General features: G+C 39.9%; 1 protein-coding gene across 3 annotated transcripts in view; it reads right to left on the bottom strand.

Annotated features, from left to right (window-relative positions):
* Positions 1-362: 362 nt before the first annotated feature.
* slc6a14.1.L (solute carrier family 6 member 14, gene 1 L homeolog) overlaps positions 363-19,183 on the bottom strand; it is a 31,854-nt gene continuing 13,033 nt past the window's right edge. For 2 of the 3 annotated variants that reach the window (XM_018229990.2, XM_041572790.1), the window contains exons 4-14: positions 18,218-18,379; positions 15,136-15,268; positions 14,585-14,717; positions 14,345-14,485; positions 12,805-13,033; positions 10,586-10,711; positions 10,280-10,398; positions 9,680-9,779; positions 7,868-7,977; positions 977-1,144; positions 363-655 (exon numbers count right to left, since the gene is read on the bottom strand). In XM_018229990.2, coding sequence (XP_018085479.1) covers positions 506-655; positions 977-1,144; positions 7,868-7,977; positions 9,680-9,779; positions 10,280-10,398; positions 10,586-10,711; positions 12,805-13,033; positions 14,345-14,485; positions 14,585-14,717; positions 15,136-15,268; positions 18,218-18,379 — 1,571 coding nt within the window. In that variant the 3' untranslated portion in view covers positions 363-505. The remainder of the gene's footprint in view (positions 656-976; positions 1,145-7,867; positions 7,978-9,679; positions 9,780-10,279; positions 10,399-10,585; positions 10,712-12,804; positions 13,034-14,344; positions 14,486-14,584; positions 14,718-15,135; positions 15,269-18,217; positions 18,380-19,183) is intronic. The other variant, XM_041572791.1, reaches the window with a different exon arrangement.

Consider the following 19,183-nt stretch of genomic DNA (forward strand, 5'->3'; position numbering starts at 1 on the left):
ATTACAAAGTCTGTTGCATATTTCATTACATAAACTCTCTCTGTATCCTCCCTAAAAAAATCCTTTTTTGATGTCATTTTAAATCTTATAATACAGGTATGGAACCTTTTATCCATAAACTGATACAGGGGTATGTAGAAAACTTAGGGAACAGCTATATCCCATTGGGTTAATTTTAAGTAAATAATACAATTTTTTGTCAGAAATGAAATAAGAAAACAGTATCTTGTGCGTGATAATAATTCATAACAAATTCATATTCGTGGCAAAACGTTACTATTGGGATTATTTCATATTTAAATTATTTTTAGTAGAAGATCCAAATTACAAAAAAACCCTTATCTAGAAAATCCCAGATCATAAGTATTCCAGATAATTGATCTCATAGTTGCATATTATATGAAATATTCCATGTACATGGAAGTCTCTTTGTGTTGTAGCCTTGTATTTTGTTAATAGTTCAGTTTACAATCTGAAGTCATCTCTTCCATCTTCAGCAGTCACATTAGAAATAGGTATGATTATCATATCCCGTCAGTTTGCTGACTGTTGCCAATTCCTCTGCATGGACTTCTTTGTTATCTGGCATGTGTTTGTATCGTTCTCCTCGATGCTGGCTTAAGGCGGGCCCCCAGTTCTCGGCTGCTTTGCAGGTCTTGGAACACAGAGATACAAATATTTAGTAACAAAAAAAACTCATCACAATAAAGAGGGCAATAAAGTTTCAAGATTAGTAAGAAATAACTATTACACATAAAGAAATCCTGTAATATATGCAAACACATTAAAAAATAAACACACTCAATTTATTTCTGCTTTATAATAAATGTGGTTTTGCTCTTGGTGAGTGAACCCCTTGAAATTAATTTAACCAGTATTAATGACTTGGGGCAGATTTATCAGACCTGAATTCTTTGCAATTGTACATATTAATCCATACTGCATTGACACACACTGCGTGTGTTTAGTGACTTACCTGTAAAACATTTCCTCTTGCACGGATAATTTTTATTACAGCTACAATCGGTATCCAGATGAGACAGAAACTGATCATACACCAGCCGACTGCAGTTCCCCATGTTGGGTAGACAACAGAGCCATAGGTTGGAGACTCAAATGTTATCAGAGACCACAATAGAATAGCCTATAAAATATATATAGAAGAATGTAGCAATATATGTGTGTGTTACATACAAGTGACAGCTGGGGGGTGATGAAAAGGATGTGGTTGAGAAGAAGTTCTGGTCCGGATCATCAAAAGCTATGTGCTTGTCTGGGCTCCCCACTGAAAGCAACCTCCTGCCTCCTCCTGATTATGACATTTGCAAATATTACATTTTTTTTTTTTTTGCTCAGAAAAGGTTTTTATTGATAAGTAAAGCATACAAACATGGTGAAAGTCAACAGTTTTACAGACACTTATGCATAGAGGGAATGACAAGAATACAGTATATATAACCTTATTGCTTAGTGATAGACACACATCCTATAGAGTTTAATAACCCTCTACATCCAAGTTACCCTCCCACAGACGCCAGATTTGCATAAATTTAAGTAGCTGACCTTTCCTTTCTAGTGCAGCTCTTTCCATTGCAGCCACCTGATCCATAGCTTTTTGCCATTCACTAACAGTTGGTGGAGCGGGGTCTTTCCAGTGCAGGGTTATCACCTTTCGGGCCTGGAATAAGGCTTTTATTATAAAAGTTTTGGTAAATTTGTCCAAATTGTCATCCAAGTCTAAATTCAAAAGACAGGTTCTCATACCTAAGCCCCCCCAACCGGGGATGGCTTTCGTTAACCAACCCGCCACCTCCTGCCAATAGTGTTGAAGTGCTGCACACTCCCAAATAGTGTGAATCAGGGTAGCCTCCTCTGTCCCACAACGAACACACAAAGGAGACGGGACCAGCTTCATCTTAAACAACCTGCTTGTGGTATAGTAGGCCCTATGAATGAAGTACAATTGAACCATCCTGTGTCTTTGGGATAAGGAGACCATCAGTGGAGTCCTCAAAGTTTCAGCCCATTGCTCATCTGATATAGCCCCGGCCTCATCCTCCCATCTCACCCTGGCCGGTACCTCTGAGTCTTGGTATATTGGTTTGTGGAGTTTCTTATATAGAGTAGATATCATGCCCTTTTGCTTAATAGTAAGTAGTGCATCTATTAGAGGTGAGTTGCCCATCGTAATGAGCTTCGTTGCACATTGTTTTTTTAGGGCCATCCTAAGTGTATGGTGGGTAAACCATTGCGATGAGGGCAGTTGCCTAGTATCTTGGAGGGTTCGTACTGGGATAATTCGGCCACCCTCCCACACATCCTCCAGAGAGGCAATGGACAGGGACTCCCATATTTTCGGGGGAGTATGGGGATACAGGTACGGAAATACCGCATTGCCCCATATAGGAGTCTGGGGGAGGAGGTCGGCAAAGCTTACAATCTTGTGTGCTTGCGAAAGCAGCCCAGAATGATGTAGGACCAACTCAGAGGCAGAGACCCCAGGCTTTTTAACCAGTAGTGCACGCCATGGCGAGCCCTTGGTTCCTGCCACCGCCTCCCATAAGTGAAACAAAGGGGGGGACAACTCCTCATGAATCATTGGGGCTATGTGGGATAATTGTGCAGCTAGGTAATAGAGGAACAGGTCGGGAAGAGCCATCCCTCCATCTTCCCTGCCCCTCATCAAAGTAGACAACTTGAGCCTGGCCCTAGAAGAACCCCACACAAACCTTCCCAGCAATGAGTTGACTTCAGCAAACCATTTTTTAGGAACACGCACTGGAGAGTGCCACAGAATGTATAGTAGTTTAGGGAGAATAAACATTTTGATCAGGTGGATCCTCCCGGCCGGGCCGATTGGCAGGGCCCCCCAATTTTTACATTTGTTTTGCATCCAAGGAACCAGTGGGTCTAAGTTCAAGGCGATATAATGGGAAAGGGGCAAGGAGATCTGGACACCCAGGTAGGTGAAGCACTTAGTCAACTGAAGGGAGGGGCGCTGTGTGGGTTGATTCTGCCCCGTATCATCTAATAGAAACAGGTTAGATTTAGAGGTGTTGGTTTGTAGGCCTGATATGGCCCCAAAGGAAGTAGTCAGGATTGTCAGTGCTTCAAGGGATGCACCACTGTCCCCCAAGTATACCAAGGTGTCATCGGCATAGAGCTGAATTTTCTCACAGTGGCCCGCCAGTTGCAGCCCCTTGATGTCTGGGTTAATTCTGACAGCTTGTGCAAAGGGTTCAATCGCTAGGGCAAATAACAAGGGAGACAGTGGGCACCCCTGCCTCGTGCCCCTTCCCAGGGCAAAGACTTTTGTACTAAGAGAGTTGATTCGCAACATTGCCTTGGGGTACCTGTAAAGCAGCTTGGCCATATTTATGAACCTGGTACCAAATCCCATCTTGGCCATGACATGCCACAGGTAAGGCCACTCCACCGTGTCGAAAGCTTTAGCTATATCGAGGGCCGCAATTGCCCTATTGCCTGTGTTTACATGTGGGGCTTGTAAATTTAGGAATAAACGACGTGTGTTTAAAGCAGTGGTCTTGTTGGGAATGAACCCTACCTGGTCAGGGTTGATTAGAGAAGTGATGACCCTCCCCAATCTCCTGGCTAGAACTTTGGCATAAATTTTGACATCCGCGGTTAACAGTGAAATAGGCCTAAAGGATTCACAGAGCTGGGGGTCTTTTCCCTGTTTAGGTAGGAGAATAATTGCTGCTTCATAAAGCGAGGGGGGGAAAAAGCCAGTAGTCAGCGCCTCTTCATATAGACGTAAAAGCAGGGGAGCTAGTGTGTCAGAGTGCCTCTTATACATCTCAATCGGAATGCCGTCTGACCCCGCTGCCTTACCCAGGGGAAAAGAAGCGATGGCTTCTTGAAGTTCCTGGATAGTGATCTCAGAGTCCAAGAAGTCTCTAAAGTCGTCCTGCAGCGTAGGAAGTCCCAAAGGATTGAGAAAATTATCGATATCTTGGGTTGAGCCCTGAGTTTTAGAGGCGTATAGGTCACTATAAAAGTTCACTAGTAGCTCTTTAATTTTGTCAGGCTCTGTTTGGAGCACTCCTGCTGGGTCTTTTAGCGCAGGAATGGAGGGGGGAGAATTATGAGCTTTTGCAATTAGGGCTAACAGGCGGCCCGGTGCCTCCCCATGTTCAAAGATGTTCACTTTTGAGAAACTCTGTTTCCTTAGTGCATTTTGTCGCAGGCACTGCAGATATTTCTCTTGTATTTCGCGCAACAGCTGCAAATTTTCAGGGGATGGGTCAGAGGCCGCCTGCGAGTCCAACCGCAATGCTTGGTCTTCCAATTCTTGTTGTGCAGCCAATGCCTGCTTTTTATAAGCAACAATTTCTGCAGAGATTGTGTTACGTATATATATTTTTAGGGCATCCCAAAAGGGGAGGATCACGTTGGGGGTTAGGTTAGTCTGAACAAAATCTGTAATGGCTCCATCTAACGATGCCCTATTGTCCAGGATATTAAGCCAAATAGGGTTGATAGAGGGTCTTGGGCGTTCCAATTTGTAAGGGAGAATCAATTGGACCCTGAGGGGTGCATGATCAGAGATCCCCCTAGGCAAATATTGAACTCGACCCGTGTATGGTGTTAAAGAGTCGTTAATAAAGGCCAGGTCAATCCTAGAGAGAGCAGAGTGCGAAGACGTGAAGCATGAGAATTGAGGGGTGTTTGGGTTAGCTGATCTCCAGGGGTCATGTAGGGAGAGGGAGGACATTGTTCTAGCAAGAATGGTCAATCGAGCCTGCTGCGGGGGGGGTCTTACACTTCTGCTTACCCTGTCTATAGCTGGGGTTAGTACTTCATTAAAGTCTCCCGCAACCAGGACCATTGCATGCGGGAATTTAGTTAAGTGGACAGCCAGGATCTGTAACACCTCAACGTCGAAGGGGGGAGGGATGTAAATATTGATTAGGAGCATTTCACAGGCATAGATGAAGCAGTGCAAGAAAATAAATCTACCTTTCCCATCCGTTTTGATGGACCCAAATCTGAATGGAACCGACTTGTTAACCAGAATCGTCACCCCGGATGAGTGAGTAGTGTAGGGAGCATGGTACAGCCAGCCAACCCAGGGTCTCTTAAGAGCCCTACCCTTGGTCCCCGTGAGATGGGTTTCTTGCAGAAAGGCAATGGATGTATTGTGGGCCTTTAGGAAGTCCATTACGAGCCTGCGCTTAATGGGACAATTGAGTCCCCGCACATTCCAGCTTGTTACATAAATCGCCATTTTACTTTGGGGAAGGTGCTGTTGTCTGTGTATTCCCTCCCACTGCTGGCAGGGTTTACTCCACCAATCTGAGCAAAACATAACAAGACTGAGCATACAGTATCGACATATCTGCAGTTAACAGTAACATACATAGATTCCCTATGTTTCCCAACCAGCCCACCTCCCCTTCCACCCCGACCCCAACTGGGGGTAGAATTACACCCAAACATCATGTTTATGGAAATGGCACTAACACTTAGTCCAAACGCGGACCGTGATCAGAACTGACAATAAAAATGAAAAAATAAGGGAATCAAAGAATGTCAAACAATTGCGCCACATTGCTCTCCCGAGCTAGGATAGAATATCATACGTGGCATAGCATAGCTGGGCACCACTACTGGAGCTGGGGAGTAAAAAGATGTGGTATGCGTAGGTAAACTGGCTTTCAGCGGAAAAACAAAATTTCACGTCAGATAATAGTACTTGTCATGGATAGAGGTTTCCCGGGCTTAGCGCCCAACTGCACCCCAGGCGAAAAAAGAATAATATAACTTTGCGGCCTACAACATAGCTGCTTCGAAGTAAATAACAGATATAAGTACTTGCCAGCCATGGGACTGCCAGCCCGGTTAAAGAGGCGGTATGTTGATGGAATCCAGCCACTGGTCAGCTTCCTTCGGGGTGGTAAAAAATTGCGAGGAGCCGTTGACCGTAACCCTCAAGCGTGCGGGAAAAAGCATTGCATAAATCATCTTGGCCGCTCTCATCCGTCTCCTGACGTCCAGAAACTTCGCCCTTTGCCGTTGGACCTCCGCTGAATAGTCTGCGTAGATGGAGATATTCGCCGACTGGAACCGAATGGACTCTCTGCCCCGGGCCAGTGAGAGGATGGTGTCACGGTCCTTGGCGTTCAGAAGCCTCGCTATAAGGGGTCTTGGTGGAGCTCCTGGGGGGGCCTGTCGCGTCGGGACTCTGTGGGCCCTCTCCACTGCGAAAGCGGTGGACAGTTGCTCGCGCCCAAACACTTCCGCCAGCCAGGTTTCAACAAAGGCCTCAGGCTTGGCCCCTTCTACCTTCTCAGCGAAGCCCACGAATCGGAGGTTGTTGCGGCGGAGGCGATTTTCGAGGTCATCTGCCTTAGCGGTGTTACTATGGGCATGCCTCTGGACCTCTCGCAGCTGCTCCGGCAACGGGCCGCATGTGTCTTCCAGCGCGCCGATCCGCCTTTCGGCCTCCGTCGTCCTCTCTCGCAGTTTCTGTAAATCCTGTCGAATTATAGACAGATCCAGCTTGATCTCATCCGTCTTAGTATTGATCAGCGTGGCACTCGCCTCTGTTGATGCCCTGATCTCCCGCAGGATGTCAAGCAGGGTTGTTTCGTCCTCTGCCGGTGGGGTGGGTGAGGAGGGAGCGCTCGGTGGAGTGTCGGCGCCATCTTGCCTCTCCTCGCGGGCAAATTTCCCCAGCTTCCCTGCTGCCACAGAGGCCCGTTTCTGGGCTTTATTTTGCCCCATTAGTAGTCTCTGGGGTAAAGGGTGCCCGTGTCCGTCTTCCAGAGCCGTTGTAAGAATCAAATAGGGTGCCCAACTCAGAATAATAAGGGCTCAGGGAGAAGAGCTGCGCAATGTACGTCTGATCACATCTAGCCTCAGGCCACGCCCCCCGCAAATATTACATTTAGGGGCAGATTTATCAAGGGTTGAATTGAAAATTCGAATTTTTAGTGTAATTTTACTAGGGAATAGTACAAATTCGATTTGAGATAAAAAAAAATTAAAAGTTTGAATTTCGAAATTTATCACGTATAGTCCCTTTAAGAATACGAATTTGACTATTCGCCATTGCCGATTTTGTGTTTTAGCCTAGGGGGTACCTCCTACAATTTGGAGTCATTTGGTGGACTTTCGATAAAAAAATTATTTTTTTTGAATTTTGGTGAAACACTCAAATGGAATTTGATCCAATTAGATTCGAGTTTGCAGCTCGATCCTATCCACCCATTTTTATAAAATTATTTTTTTTAATAAATTACGATTGGTCGTTTTTTTTTTTGGAATTTCGAGTTCATGGGAGTTGATGGGAATTTTTAGAAACGCCAATAAACTCGAAATTCTACCCTTGATAAATCTGCCCATTAGTATTCTGTACCTCTATGCCATTGTTCTAGAAACCACATACACAAAGCTAGAAAGGCAAAACAGCCACTATTGGTTTTCTACAGGCTTAGATGCAATAGTCAATCGTGGCCAACTGCAACACAAACAGATACCATACTACTATTATTTCTTTATAGTAAGTCTAATTCAGCAGGAATATTTTGAGTAAAGGATTTATTGAGCATATGTTTGATTTCTTGGTTTCATTTGTCTTTTTTTTTTTTGGGAGGGTAGGGGTTTGCCTGATTTCTAAAACCTGCATGTTGGCTGGTTTAAAAGGCAAACTTTCTATTTTTACAACTTTATTTTTTAAAAAAGAAAAGAAAATGTGTTTATTTAAAAAAAAACAGCTCTACAGAAAACATTTATGATTTTTTCCCCCTGAATTGTGGCAAATTAAAATATTAATAAATCATCCCTTTGTCTGTTGTACTTTGACGTGAAATAATAAAAAAACAATGAAGCAATGGATACGCACTGTTAATAAGAGAGGAGAAATGACGAACCAACAACCTCTCCACCAAATCCAGAAGGTCCAGTGTTTCTTTCCAATCATCATCTCTATATCCTTAATGAATCGATTGCCACCTAAGCATGAAACCACACAATCTAAGGTAATATTTACTTATAATATTGTTTGTTTATTTACCAGATCAGATGTTCTATAGTAACTCTATTTAGAATCAAATTATGTTGAGAAAGCATACAAATAAATAATTTTAACCTTGACAATAAAAATGATTATTATGCATCCACAAGAGTTTAGGTATATGTTTTTTAATGTCAATGCCCCTTTAACGCAGCTAGGAGCAGACAGAATAATCTAAATGGACTCCATTGTGTCAGAAGGAGTAGGGGTCATTCACTTTGCTGTCATGGACTGAGCATGACAATCTCAAAGTCTCAGCTGATTGAGGTAGTGATGTGTGGGTTGAGAACTCCCGACCCGCCCCGACCCTAACATGCCCCCTCCCAATCCGCACCTGGCCCGGGCCCGCTGCTGCCAATCTATTTATAGACCCACCCATGACTGCCCCAAAGTGATGTCACAAAAGGGGCAGGGTAGGCGCAAGTCTATCAATCCCGGCGCCGGAAGCCAAAAGCTGGAAGTGGTAGATTTTGTGCAGGAGTCAGGCCGAACCCGCCTGACGTGAGGTCCATTATCTACAAACCCATTATTCAGAAGCTCCAAATTACAGGATTGTTGTTTCCCATAGTCTCCGTTTTTAATCAAATAATTCAAAATTTTAAAATGTTTTCCTTCTTCTCTGTAATAATAAAACAGTACAGTGTACTTGATCCCATCTAAGATATAAACCTTATTGGTGGCAAAACAATCCTTTCGGGTTTATTTAATGTTTAAAGGATTTTTTAGTAGACTTAGGGGCAGATTTATTAAGGGTCGAATTTAGAGTTCACGGGTGTTTGAAAAAACTCCCATAAACTTGAAATTGGAATAAAAAACAACCAATTGAAATGTATCAAAAAATTTGAATTTTTCAAACTGGGGTGAATGGGATCGATCCGCAAATTCGAATCAAATTCAATTCGAGTTTTTTTTCTCTTTCAGGAAGGCTGCAAACAACTCCAAATTGATCTCAGGATGTCCCCCATAGGCTAAAGCAGCATTTTAAAGTGGCGAATAGTTGGATTCAAATTCTTAAACGGTCAGTACATGATAAATTTCAAAAATCTAATTCAGATTTTTTTAAAACTCGAATAGAATTTTAACTATTTCCTAGTCAAATTCCACTAAAAAAAAAAATACTCGAAAATTCGAATTTCAAAGTTTGAAATTTGAATTTTACTTCTACCCTTGATTAATCTGCCCCTTAAGGTATGGAGATCCAAAATTACTGAAAGATCCCTTTTCTGTAAAACCCCAGGTTCTGAGCATTCTGGATAACAGGTCCCATACCTGCATCATATTTATAACCAAGATTCTTCTTTGCAATAAATGGTATATGTAAAAGCTCTGGTCCAATTTACTCTTCAGTAGACTGTGAAACATATGGGAACAGACTAACACAAGCATAGTTAATTTTATACAAATTTTAAATCATTCGCTAAAATGTATGCATTATAATTGGTTGTGTAAAAGGTGGCAGTTAAATGTATTTTTACAAAGATTTATAAGTATAATAAAATATAATAAAGTGTGATGTCGCCATCTTGTGGCAGATTAAAAGAAAGAGATACAGCAGTTTATGCTGAATTTTGGGCCAAAATAATATGACACATTGATCTGCAATATAACATTCCAAAGTGATTTTTATTGGGCATATCTTACCATAAATCCAGTTGATTCCCACCAATTCCAGTACAGCAGAAAAAAGGATCGCCCATCCACCACAGAAGTAATCAATGAGGTTAACCCAGTATATCCCTGACTTCAACAAGAAATCATGTGTTAAAGAAAGAATTGTAGGCATTATGCCTTGCAGACTCACGTATATCACAAATATAAACATATGCAAAAAAATAATGAATGTTTTTGTTTGTTGACTGGAGCAAGCAGCAGATGTGTGTTTACAATCGTTAGTGAGGCATATTTGGATGAGATAAAAATTGTGTTGGATTTTCCATTTCACAATGAAACGTGAGATGTGAAAGTGAGACCATGAACAAATAAATTCCAATGTTTCTACACTTGTTAATTTTTAGCCACTGCTGACTCACAATCTTCCACTGGTCTATATATTCGATTTGGTCACAAGGGTACAATGGCCAGAGACTAGCACAGCACATCTTGTTTATTTCCATTTATACCTGCAGAACAATGCTACAGGAGAGATGGGGGTATTATCTTGCATTGATCCTTTGTCTTTTTTTATTATTTGTAAATAGTAAAAATAGTCCCCTCTCTTAGCCAATGCCTTTGTTTAATTACCTGTGTAACACAGACAAGGCCCAGAAAAAACAAAATCACACAGCAGCCAAGAGTAATTGGGATCCGCATCTTTTTCATCATTTGTGGAAATGCATCTTGGATGGATGTTATAATGGTTTCTGTATGAACAAAATATACTCCACATTAACCTTTAAAAGGAACATTGAGGAGATTTATGCCTAATATTACATGCCTGCTGCCAATATTTCAGAAATGCAAGTGTCATATCAAACCTTATACAATTATTCAATAATATAAATAGAAAATAATTGAACATAGACATTCGATTGATAACGTAACACTCACCTATCATTGCAAACTGTGAATCCAAGCCCAAGGTCAGCAGCATAAAGAAAAACAGGAAGGACCATAAAGGGGAAATTGGAAGCTTTGCTAAAGCTTCTGGATATGCAATAAAAGCCAAGCCAAAACCTGAAAAGTAGACACAATTGTTAAAGCAATCCTATAAATCAAAAATGCATTTCTTCGGTAACAAATATAGGTTAGTTTGCAAATCTGCCCGCTGGTTTGAAGGTTGCATTTCATATTTAAATAAATTATAGTGATTTGAAATTAAAATACAGTGAAAGTATGTAACACACATGAAGTCAAAGACTTATTCATTCAAGAAAAATCTATTTAAAAGTAACTAAAGGGAGTTGTTAAAAAAATGAAGGCTTCCTCATTGATCAATGAAATGTGCTGATTAAAGAAAGAGTAGTAAGTAAACATGTAAAGACTCATTTGCATCCACAAGTGCAGAGAGTAAAGTGCTAATTCAAATGCTATCGCCATGTTTTTTCCCCCACCATGCAGCGTTTTACTCAGAATTCCAGCATCATCGAGGGCACAAAAGGGTGATGAATCTGCACTGTGACTTTTGCACCCGAATGCAATTTCTTGTGTTCTTCATGCAAGTGAAATCTACACCCTATAATTTGGTGCAACTGCAGTGTGGATAATGACACAATGTGCTGTGGGAACCCTGGTTTTATTCTCAACTCACTGTGGGGAAAAGCACCCACTGCATTTGTGGTCATAAATGGGCCCTGTAAAGTCTTTTGGATGCATTATTAGAAGTCAAACTGAGTGCATGCAGCCATATACTGTATATAGCAAGGAGCAAATCCATGGTCCATCTGAAAGGGGAACAGCATCCCAGAAAATATGGTTGGAACCAGTCGCCCCCAATTATACAGATGAACACAACTCTGGTAACTCAAGAAGGTCACTTTAAGACTGACAGACAAAGAAATATCACAGGACTCTCCTTTCCTGAAAGATTTTTCATATGTTGCTTCCCTGTTATAAATCAACAATATGCCAACAACACTGTTGCTTAGGAATGGTGTTTAGTTCATTAAATAAATAAGCAAATCTCTATCTCACAGCTTGGCCAACGAAGGCTAACAAACATCATGGATAGAGAGTTGCCAGCCTGCTAGAATAAAAGAAACAAGTTAGCTAATTACTCCATGGCCATAACCACACATGTCCAAGCCATTTGTATCATTAGGATAAATACATTCAAATCTGTACTGATATGAAAAAATAAAATGTAAATAAACCCCAATAAACTCCTCCCATAAGCCACATGCTTGCCTCCTATAACATTTCAATGTAAACTTCTGGACTTTTTGTAGTTTCATGAGGCAAGATCTGACTAAATTAGAATTTCTATTTTGAATAATTATCTAACTTATTACCCCATGTATAATACATTTGGGTCATTAAATAGGTAATGGAAGATATTTTAATTTATAATTGACTTTACATAAATAAAACAGGCAACAATCACATATCCAGTAAGAATATAGCCTAATAAATGGTGCTTCGTGATGTTATCAGTTATAATGATGTGTTGTGTCACATGACTCACTGGGGCTCATTCATCAATAATGGACAAATTGCACCTGAGCAGTAATCCATGGCTACCAAGCAGTGATTAGCTGTTTTCTGCCAGTGCAGGAATAACAATGACAGAAACAAATTGATTGGTTACCATGGGTTATTACCAAAGTGCAAATTTGGCCACTGTTATAAATGAGCCCCACTGAAACTTGTTGTAAGATATGAGGATATAAGAAGTCACAGTCACTTACAAATTAGAAACCAATTTAGATTCACATTAAGGTGCAGCATAGAAACCAATGCATTCTGCATCAGAATTGATTAATAGTTAGCCCTGTATCATCAGATTCTATGAACTCTGTTTTTATGAATGTTTGGATGATTTTTGACAAATCTTAAGCTCAGCTTCTTAACAGCGGCACAGATCTCACTGAGCATGTGTAGTGCCACAGACACTCAAACGTTCAGAAGATGGGGATGCTTTACTGGTTATCTAGAAATACTGTAATCTGGCACATTAGGACACAGAATGTGGATAGCATTGTGTTATTAATTGTGCACTGCAAAAGCTATTAGACAAAAGTGATTCCATCAAATTCTAAGGATGATTAACTTCTCATAGTGTTCCAGCTTAGCATTTACTGCCTGGTAACGGCACAATGTCTGCAACATACCTGAATCTACTACTTCTGGTACTGGTTTATCTGTAACAAACGCCATATGCCCCAGGATAGAGAAGATGGCAAACCCAGCAAAAATACTTGTAAGGCAGTTGGTAACACAAACTACAATGGCATCTGAGTAACAGTTATTGTGAAATTTATTGTATGAAGAGAGAGCAATCAAGCCACCCCAGGCTGTAGAGAGTGAAAAAAAGATCTGGGTAGCAGCGTCTTTCCAAACCTAAAATGAGAGGAAGTCATCATTAAAAGTGCATGCATTGTACTTAGGCAAACTGTTCAAATGGCACAGTTAATTTAAAGTACAATAATGTTTTTTTTTATTAAGTGCTAAAATCTAGCATGTCTTTTAAACAATTTATATATGTGTTAATTCATCTCCCTTTAGCCAGTGATGATTAAACTGCCTCCAGAGTATAATTATCCCATTTGCGTTTGCTGGGTGTACAGGAAAGTCAAATCCCACCTGGTGCAACAATAGAGCTATGCCTGGGTGCAGGTTAGCAAACTTGTAATTTAGTCATTCAAAAACTTTGGGGCCCAAATGTTGAATAAACCAGTTTGAATATATATATATATATATATATATATATATATATATATATATATATAAAATAAAATTAACACAAGCAACAAGCAGGGGCGTTCCTCCAATGAGGCGAGTTGAGGCACTCGCCTCAGGTGGCAGTGCCCCCCTGGTTGCCAGGGGCGGCAAAAATGCCGCTCCTAGTAACTAAGAGCCGAATTTCCAGTTTTGAACCCGGAAATTCACCTCTTCTAGTGCAGAGAGCGCAATTACACTAACTAGTGACGTGGACCCCCCCCCCCAGCACTGAAGGTGAGTGACGAGGGGAGGCGGGGGTCGGCAAAAACTAAGGTAGTCTCAGGCGGCAAATTGGGCAGGATCGCCCCTGGCAACAAGTTTCAACACACAGGTCCAGCCTAGTATTGTGGTGAGGGCTGCACTGCCATCTTCCTTCTGATCCCTACGATCCTCACTGCTGCCCTGGGTTCATGTGCAAAAGAGCAAGACTGGGACTTAAAACTAGAAAGTGGCATTCTGAGTATTAGTGAGGAGCCTGAAAGTACCTCCAGTGATTAAGGCTTTCCTTTTTATTCTTCTGCAGATTGAAAGCTCTGAATGATAGAACTCATATGGCTGGTTGTTCTATTATATCACAATATACTATGGATGCACTGAATCCAGTATTTTGGATTTGACCGAACCCCCGAATCCTTCATGAAAGATTCGGCTGAATACCGAACCGAATCCTAATTTGCATATGCAAATTAGGGGTGGGAAGGGGAAAACATTTTTGACAAAAAGTCACGTGATTTCCCTCCCTGCCCCTAATTTGCATATGCAAATTATGATTCGGGTTCGGTTCAGCCTGGCAGAATCTGAATCCTGCTGAAAAAGGCCAAATCCTGGCCGAATCCCGAACCAAATTCGATGCATCCCTACAATATACAATACTAGTATGTATCCATCTGGCTATCTATTTTCATGAAACATTTGGTGGGTGACACATACCTCTGCTTCCATTAACTTGGTAATATTTGATTTTGTTCCAATGTAATAGTCAATTCCATTGAATGCTCCTTCTAATGTAGCCCCTCGAACCAACAGAATAATAAGGACAATATATGGAAATACTGCTGTAAAGTAGACAACCTGAAATAAAGTGAATGCACTTATAGTGTGTGACTGGGTGACAAAATAAAAATTTGATTATTGTGTCTCATAAACACAACCATTGTGTTCTGTTCTTACCTTTCCTGACGATTTTATTCCTTTAAAGAGGGCAGCACCAACAATTATCCAAGCTAGCAGAAGACAGAGCGCAAGGTACCAAACAACTTCGCCGGTCTCATCAAGTCCGCCAGAAAGTCGAAGCGTTACTTTTCTAAACAAAATAGAAATATAAACCAAATTACATCTTTGTATGTGTAACAAACAGCAACGTAAAATAGAACACAAACCTTGATACATTTGCTATTTGTTTTGCACAGCTTTTTACACCATTTTTCTAATCATTTGACACAGTATGATAAATGGACCCCATGATGTATGTCAGGGAAATTAATTTGTGGTTAAAACGGTCTTTTCTGCCTGTCACAGAAAGGCTAATAAACAAGGAGAGGTGACACAGGTCCACTTTTCACTGCTCCATGTTCCTCATTCAAAGTGCTTTTTTATTAATTATTATTCATAGTAGTATTGGGGCATTTAGCTGCCATAACTGCAGGTTAAAAAATATTTATATATATGAATTTTAAAATGATCTTAAAAATCATGAAACAATGTCTTCCCCATTAACTTACTCCCAATACTGTTTGCTTGGTAGATCCACATCTTCCATCACTATACTGTTCTCAATGCAGGTTAGATTTCTTTCATTGACCCATGTTAGGTTATATGCTGCAGTGTTATTAGCAATACTGATATTGCAAAAACCTAGGGATAAAATACAAAAAGTACAGGTCACGTTAACAATTAGTTAAGATATATGAAGCCAACCAAGTAACCTGCCAGTTTCTAGAGCTGCAATGCAAGTTCTTAAAAATAATGTTTATTAAGTTCCTAAAATGTATGTTGAACAAGCTTTATGAAGGGAAGGCTGAATTGTTGTTGAACATTCAATTACTGGATAATTTCTGCTAGCAGAGTATATCTGAGACCTGGATGAAGATAAAGTATATATAGGCAGAGGAGGAGCACTCACATAACTGGTCCAACCATATAGATATATATAGTTGGCCCCAACACCTTCTCCTTCCAAAATAAAGCATACTAATCAAAGAGATGCTATTAGAAATTGGCCAAAGTGTGGATATCTTCTAACAATTAATTAAGGCAGACATTGTGTACTGGCAATCATTCTCCTTCTTTTGGTAACATCTTTCAGTTTGGGTAGTATTTATGAAGATGGTTTAACAACGGCACAGAAATGTAGTTGCCATGCCTATTCTTTACACCATAGCTCATCATGTAAAAGCCAGTGGAGATAAAAGCTAAGAAGCACTGGCATAGAAAATGTGCATATAACTGTCTCAGCAGTCAAATTGTCTAAGAAATGCATGCAGATTAATCAGTTTTACTAACTATACTAGTTTCTACAGACATTTTTTGGGCATTTGTTTAACTTCCTTTTGCCAACTCTTTGCTAAACATGCATTTCATTTAATACCAATTGTGATGCTTTTTTTTTGGTGTACAATGTATCTTTACAAATATAATTATGGACTATGGTCACTAGAATTTGTAAATGAGTAGAAAGATATTTTAATACATTTAAACGTTGTCAAATTACGTGCATTTTTTGGCCAAGAAATTATTTTAAAAGACACCAGTCAATGCCTTTATATACGGAATACTGGCAATTAAAATTTTTCTACTGTACCAAAGAACTTCTCGCATTCAATCTTTAAACCAGCAGTTGAAGTGAGTCAGGTCTGAAATTGCTTTTTTTCCTGTAGGCACAGATGGATTGATTGTATTTTAATCTTGGTCCTTAGTACAACTCCCAAAATATATCTGGGAAGCCAAGGTTAGGAAACAGAGTGGTAGGAATGATGCCCTCTGATGTGAACGCAGCCAGAGTCTAAATGTCAATAGGTCCAACATTTAATATACCCTGTTGCAACACTGGTTGCAGTGAGATTATTAATAGGTTTTATTCACAGTGAAGGATTTGTCATTGGCAATAAAGCAAATATTGTATTTAGGAATGGAAATAAAAACAAGCATTTGAGTGAAGGTTTATAATTGTATTGACGTTGTATTTAATAAGTCAATGTATTGTATATTACTAGACCAAGAGTACATGCTAGGTAAATACTCATTATGAAAGTGTTTCCTGTTGTATTGCATTAGTGAAGCCTGTTAGCATTTGCTCTAGTTCTTCAGCCAGCATTTAGGTTTAATTGAGGACCAAAATAAAAGCTGAGATTAGCTGGAGGAATGCTGAATACAAATAAAGGGAATACAGACACAGAAGATATTTCTGGATTAAAGATGAACCAAAGAAACAAGATACATGGCAAGAGTAGAGAAAAGAAAGACACATAGAAGAATACTCTCCATTCAAAATCATTTTGCATGTTGATAATTAGGATACATTTTATAGTGAGTATAAATTTCTCTTGAAGCTGGTGAAGTGGGTTTGCAGGATTGAACCCATGGGTGATATTTCTGCTGGCTCCCTCTGACGCCATTGGTTATTGTTAGTGATGGGTGATAAATTCGACAGACACAAATTTGCGGCGACTTTCCACATTTCGCTGCAAGCAAATGAAGTAGCGAAACTGCAGCGACAATTCGCCAGTGAAAAACCGCCTTGTCAAAAGACGTCAAAATTGTTGTGTGCATAAAAATTGTCGCGAGTCAAAATTATTCTGACACCCATTGACTTTAATGCATTTGGACCAAATATTTTATTAATATATTATATATTACATATTAAATTGTTCGACATTTTGCAAATTTCGCTGTAAATTTGCAAATTAACTGCGAAACAGTACAGATTCGCCCATCACTAGTTATTGTATTTTGCTGCTTCTGAAGTAGACAGTTATTGCTTTGACATTTGCCTCTTTGGGCCGACGACTCCATCTTCCCAATAAAAGAGGGGGCAGCTGAAAACATGACCGAGCATATCAGATTATTCTTTCCAGATATCATTAAAAGCTGATAATACTTTACGGAATTTATTTTAAATTTCTGTATTTCAGTCTGTAGAACAAATTCTGTGCTATGAATTCAAGAGGGACATCACAGCATAGAAAAATTAAAGGGAAACTAAAAACTAAAATGAAAATTTAGCATAAGCTTTATCTTACTGAAACAACAAATTTTCTAAATATAATCAATGTAAAATTCTGAACTGTTTCTGAAATATTCAAGTTACTCCTAACTAACCCCTCAGTATCTGTTCTCTTCATTCTCTCTTCATACAGGAGTTGGATGATTTTTTTTGGGGGGGGGGTCTCCTTTTAACTAGAAGATGTATCACAGCTCACTCTATTAAAATCACAAGAAATCCTGTCATTCTACATGCAGAATTTGAAATGGGATTTAGTTTGACCTGGAATGAGCTATTTGAATGAGCTCTAATACTTCCATAAAATATATATGATCTAACTGTCAGTGACTATCTGACACCCAACTGCTGCATGAAGACAGAATGAAGAGCAACAGATGTTGAGAGAGAAATAGTGAAGGTAAACTTAACACGCTACAAAATGTTTTCATTTTCTCAATAGTTCCCCTTTAAATAACATGCAACCAACCATCTTACCAATGCAAGAAAAGAACTCCAGAGGTGCAGGCTCTAGCATACAGAAATGTGTGACAGTTTTGTGATGATCGGATTCATGAAACGCTGCATTAATGGTGACAACTCACCTCGAGTGGTTTTACTACACTTTTCATCTGCCCAGGCAAAGCAGTCAGACCAAGGCAGTATAGTTTGAAATGAGGCAAACATATAATATAAACTGTAAGCAATGATAATGTTGTAGTAAATGGAAACAAATGTCGTGACTAGAACCATTGTGATACCCACACCTGCAAAACACAAAAAGACAGTTTAATATTTCAGAGCAAATGAATCAACTAATATGTATCATTAATGACATTTTCTCTTGACTTGGTTTAAAATTATGACATAGTAACTGGGCTAAACTATACTGTTTAGAGCAGGGATCTCCAACCTTTTGAACCCGTGAGCAACATTCCGAAGCAAAAGTGGTTGAGGAGCAACGCAAGCATGAAAAATGTTCTTGGGGTGCCAAATAAATGCTGTGATTGCCCATTTGGTAGCCAATGTGTAGATTGTCAATGTACATTGAGGCTCTGTTTGGCAGTACTCCTGGTTTTTATGCAACCGAAACTTCCTTCCAAGCCTGAAATTCAAAAATAAGCTCCTGCTTTGAGGCCACTGGGAGCAACATCCAAGGGGTTGGAGAGCAACATGTTGCTCACGAGCTACTGGTTGGGGATCACTGGTTTAGAGTATATACAGTATCTATTTACCATTAAAAACTGTGTATGACAAAATGAAGTACAGGTATGGGTAACATTATCCAGTAACCTGTTATCCAGAGAGTTCGAATTACAGGAAGACCATCTCCCATAGATTCCACTTTAATCAAATACTTCAAATACTTAAAAATGATTTTCTTTTTCTCTGTAATAATAAAACAGTAGCTTGTACTTGATCCCAACTAAGATCTAATTAATCCTTATTGGAAGCAAAACCAGCCTATTGGGTTTATTTAATGTTTCCATGATTTTTTAGCAGACTAAGGGAATGAAGAGCAAATTACAGAAAATACCCCTTAGCTGGAAAACACCAAGTCCAGAGTATTC

Source organism: Xenopus laevis, chromosome 8L (assembly GCF_017654675.1).
Source record: "Xenopus laevis strain J_2021 chromosome 8L, Xenopus_laevis_v10.1, whole genome shotgun sequence".
NCBI classification, from domain to species: Eukaryota; Metazoa; Chordata; class Amphibia; order Anura; family Pipidae; genus Xenopus; species Xenopus laevis.